General features: G+C 38.0%; 1 protein-coding gene across 1 annotated transcript in view; it reads right to left on the reverse strand.

Moving 5' to 3' along the window:
• RALGAPB (Ral GTPase activating protein, beta subunit (non-catalytic)) overlaps window positions 1-4,532 on the reverse strand; it is a 137,172-nt gene that overhangs the window by 87,857 nt on the left and 44,783 nt on the right. Inside the window, exon 5 of the mRNA XM_006876640.1 lies at window positions 3,660-3,791. Coding sequence (XP_006876702.1) covers window positions 3,660-3,791 — 132 coding nt within the window. The remainder of the gene's footprint in view (window positions 1-3,659; window positions 3,792-4,532) is intronic.

The raw sequence follows: 4,532 nt of genomic DNA on the forward strand, positions 1-4,532 counted from the left end.
TTTTAAAAAAAAGCTAAAATGGATAAAGAGAAATACTTTTAACTGATGGTATATGGAGGGGATTATAATCAATGTAATGAAACAAGTTATATGAATTGCTGAATGTGAAACTGATGATTTGCCCTGTAAACTTTCATTCACTCAATCCACAATAAAAACCTTAAATTAAAAAAATAAAATAAAATAGGGCTGTCTGTGCTTATTTCTTTGACTGCTAAGACTGATTTGTGAGAGACTCAAACCTGAGTAATTCTTCACAAAAGATCAGCACCATGCTTACTTACAAAAACTTCATGTACTAGGAGAATAAATATCAAAGTAAGACTAAAAGTTGTAAGTTTTAATAGCACACAAGGGTATTTTTTTCTAATGCGCTTGTAATTTAACAATGAGATGGTAAAGATAGAAACAAATCAACATAAAACCTGAGGAGAACAATTTACATTACTATAACATTTCTAAACATAGATTTTTCAAGTTGTAGAAAAATCAAGATTTGGTACTATAGTTTATCTTGTGTTCATGTATATATACTAAAACCAGATATTCCCAAACAATATTTTATTTTAACTACAAATAATTTTTAAATATTTCCCTTTAAAAACATTTAGATTTCCACCCAAAATAGTATCTGCTTAGCTATCTATTAAATAACCTCTCTAACTCGACGTCATATTGATAATGAAACCATAGACAATACCTAAAGGGAATATGCATGCACGCAAGAACAATGGAACTGGGGTGAGACATACATGCCCAGTCCTTGAAACTTTTTTTGTCCAAAGACTCTTATTTCAAACAGAGAAAGGAGAGCATAGCAGCACAGAGTACCCAAAGAAGCATAGAATATGGTCTTATAAGTTATATGAGGTAGAAGAAATAAGAAGGTTAGTAGCAGTACCTGCTGGGGATTATATAGTTCATCTCTCTAGAAGTGAAAAAACCAGGCAGAAAGATTGGAACAGATTACAACAATCCATCCAAACTCCTATCTACTGATTCATGACTACTGGATAATGGATATTGGGAAGTTGGTCGGAGTCAGTTTGTACTGTGGAGTCGGTTCCGACCCATAGCGACCCTGTATAGGGTTTCCAAGGCTGTAAATCTTTACGGGAGCAGAGAGTCTCATCTTTCTCCTGTGGAACAGCTAGAACTTTTGAGTAAATTGGGAAGAGGAAGGGTTATATTCCTCCTCCTTTATATATAAATTTTATCAACATTCGAATATTTAGAAAATAGTTTACAAAAATTAAATAAAAGTTTAAATGAGAATTGAGTAGCAAAGGATATGGAACAGTTAACAAAAACTGTATTCCTGAAGCTTCCAAACTTCTGTGCATCGGACACACTTGGGGAGTCTGTTAGAAATCAGGGGGTCCATCTAAATGAACTCAAACAGAGTATCTGGGTGGGACTTGGAGGACAGGTATATTTAACAATCTTTCCACTATCTCTAATGCAGGTGGCCATGCACAAACAAGTCCAAAGACAAGCATTTGAAAACAGTAGTGTTAAAGTCAATGAAAACCATTTTTGGTTTTTCCTGGAAAAGGTAAAGCATTACCATACTAGACATAATTTTAGTTCCTATCTCCCCATTATATTCACCCTCTTCCCAGGAAATCTGCCAATGACCATAGTAGCCACTGAACCTGCCTCCCACCTACTTACAACTTATTGGGGCTATAGAACTAAAAGGAGACTGCCAAGATGTCTGCTAGTGACCTATAACTAATGTTAACTAACAATAATTTGTCTCAATTTATCCATTTTGAGAATATGACCAAAGGGAACATCCCAGTGAACTGAAATGGCTAGATGTATCACTGCTGTTTGCACCACTGAGCAATCACTGCAGTGTTGCCATGTCCACCGAAGGCAGGAGGAAACAAAGACTCAACAGGCTTGAGGAGAAAGAAAACAGTGTGGATACAGGAGAAATGCAGAAAAGCCAGAGAGAGATGGTAGAGTGGCCTGTCTCAAGGTTACCTTAATCCCTCCCCATCATGAGGTCTGCTTGTTAACTTTTGGGGGCAAAATAAGACATCATATAACAACTCCTCCTTCACTGTGTGTACTTTAAGTAGGTTTCTGTTCCATATAGCTAAATAAAACGACCTGAGTAAAATACCTTGACCAAACTCAGCTCAAGAAGAAAGATAAAGCCTGAAGAGAACAATTAATATTGAAAAAATTAGGAAAGGTTATCTAAGCACCACATCAACCGCCCCCCGCTCAACCACAATGACTTATTTCAAAGTTTTAACAAAGAATCTATTAAAAACTGCAACAAAGCATGGTCAAGTGTTCCTGTTTAGGGTTGGTTTGTTATTGTTAAAGTACCCAAAGCATGAAAGTTTTAAAAATTAAACACAATTCAGAAAATATTAAAAGACTAATATTTCATAACCAATGGACTAGTTAAATGTGTAGCTGTTAACCCAAAGGTCAACTCTGAAGAAAGATGAGGTGGTCTGCTCTCGTAAAGGGTTGCTATGAGATGAAGCGACTAGATGGCAGTGCGTTTGAATAATTAACGGTGTCTTACAATTAACTGACATTTTATTTTTGACCAAAAAAAGGTGTATACAGAAATGAGGCTTTTTAAAACTGAGGTTATCTTAAATTTGATGAAATAAATTACGCCTAGAGCAAGCTTTTCTAAACAATGGAGGTGAAGGAAGGTTTACTAACAAATGGGACTGCAGCAAAGGAATGACAAGATAGAAAGCACCCTTGGGCAACAGAAGCAGAGTGGAGATGGAAGTAATTAGAATTAAGGAACTCAAATAATTGAGACCAAAATATTTTTTTTTAAGTTCACAAAATGAAGACTGGAGTCCCCAGGATAGAACCAGGGGAAAAAGAGTCAAGTGCTAGGATCAAGAAAGAGTGATGAACTTGAAGAGGTAAAGACAGTAAAAAAAAATTGTGAGTTATCATTCTAAGAACTGTGAAGAAGTTCTCTAGCTCTAGAAAAGAAAAAACAGCCAACATTCAGGAGAAGACAGCAAGAATTAGTATCCTAAGAGTCAGATGGAATGACTGCTAGCTGAAAAGGTGGCAAAGAAAGTGGTGTCTTCAGAGGAAAATTCAACACTGAAAAGAGAAGAGAAAGTTTAAGAATCGAAACTCAGTTCACAACAAAAAAAGTTCTCACATGGATGGGACCAGTACAGGGAGAGGCAGGAAGTGATGGAATTGAACTGCACAGCATTGTAATAAAGAAATGATAAGAGGAAGAAAGGAAAGGCATACTGCTCTGTGAAATTTGAAACAAGGCTATTACAAAGGAAGCTCTAAGAACTGAACTGCTAGCCAAGAAGAGAAGCTGGGCAGTCTACGGTGATCACAGAGTGTGGCAAAGTGCAGGACAATATCATCACCCAAGTTGCAACAACAGGCTGGTGAATAACACGTGCTACATCCACTACAGGGAACAAGTCCCCAAGAGTGCAGGCGTAGAAAAGCTGAAGACACCTAACCCTGCTGGGAGGAAAAGAGTAGGAGATACATGATACAGATGTACTTGAATCAATTTGATGGATAGTCCTTAGCATCCACATTCTGAACTCCCGAAGAGTTACATACAGCATGATTCCTTCACTAAGACACTCACTGGGTCAGCAACACATGAAATACTAAAACAACAGTACCTTAACATATGCAAAAAGCGAAACCATGTCTGTGCAACACACTCATTATCCATTTCAGGAGGAATCAGACTGGCATCCTCATCAGGAACTTTAAATGGAGGAAATGAAGGACCATATGTAAAGCGCAGCAATCTGGAAGATTCAAACAATGCACACCATTAAGTTAACTTAACAGAAACACACACAAACACTAAAATAAGATAAAGAAAAACAGATGAAACATGTGTGAAAAAGATATATAAAAGCCCTAGCTTGTAAAGCACACATTGGAAAGAGGAAAATCATTTTACTTTATTTTTTAATGTTTTATTGTGAATTATATGATAGTTTACATGGGAGAACATTAGTTTTACATTCATTCTATCGTATATCATCATTGCCATTATTACAATCCCCTCCATGCATCATCAACCAACCAAAGGGTATACCCTGCAAGTCTGCCCCCTACACTTCCCCCCTCCCAATCTTCAGCACACAGTCGCTCAAAAGAGGGAACAAATCCTTACAGCAAGAATCACCCCCCCCCCCCCCCCCCCCCCCCCCCCCACCCCCCCCCCCCACACACACACAGAGTAGACAGGGATGGGCAACTTGGACATTGGCTACCCAAAATGGGGGGGTAGGGGGCTACAAAGGCAAGAACTGTAACTGGCTTACAAGCTTTCAAGAGGGAACCTAGATCCAGGGGGCCTGGAGGAAGGCAGAATCTCCAGTGAGTAGTATCCATTCTGTCTAGGCGGAGTTGATGAAATGAAATGCAGACGGGTCTCTTGTAATACAATAGTGAATAATTGTTATCAGGACTGATTGTGAGGGTTGGAAATGTAAAGGTAGACATTTTATAGCAAGGAAGGGAGTGATTAACTTTCCAGT

Source organism: Chrysochloris asiatica, unplaced genomic scaffold (assembly GCF_000296735.1).
Source record: "Chrysochloris asiatica unplaced genomic scaffold, ChrAsi1.0 scaffold00403, whole genome shotgun sequence".
NCBI classification, from domain to species: domain Eukaryota; kingdom Metazoa; phylum Chordata; class Mammalia; order Afrosoricida; family Chrysochloridae; genus Chrysochloris; species Chrysochloris asiatica.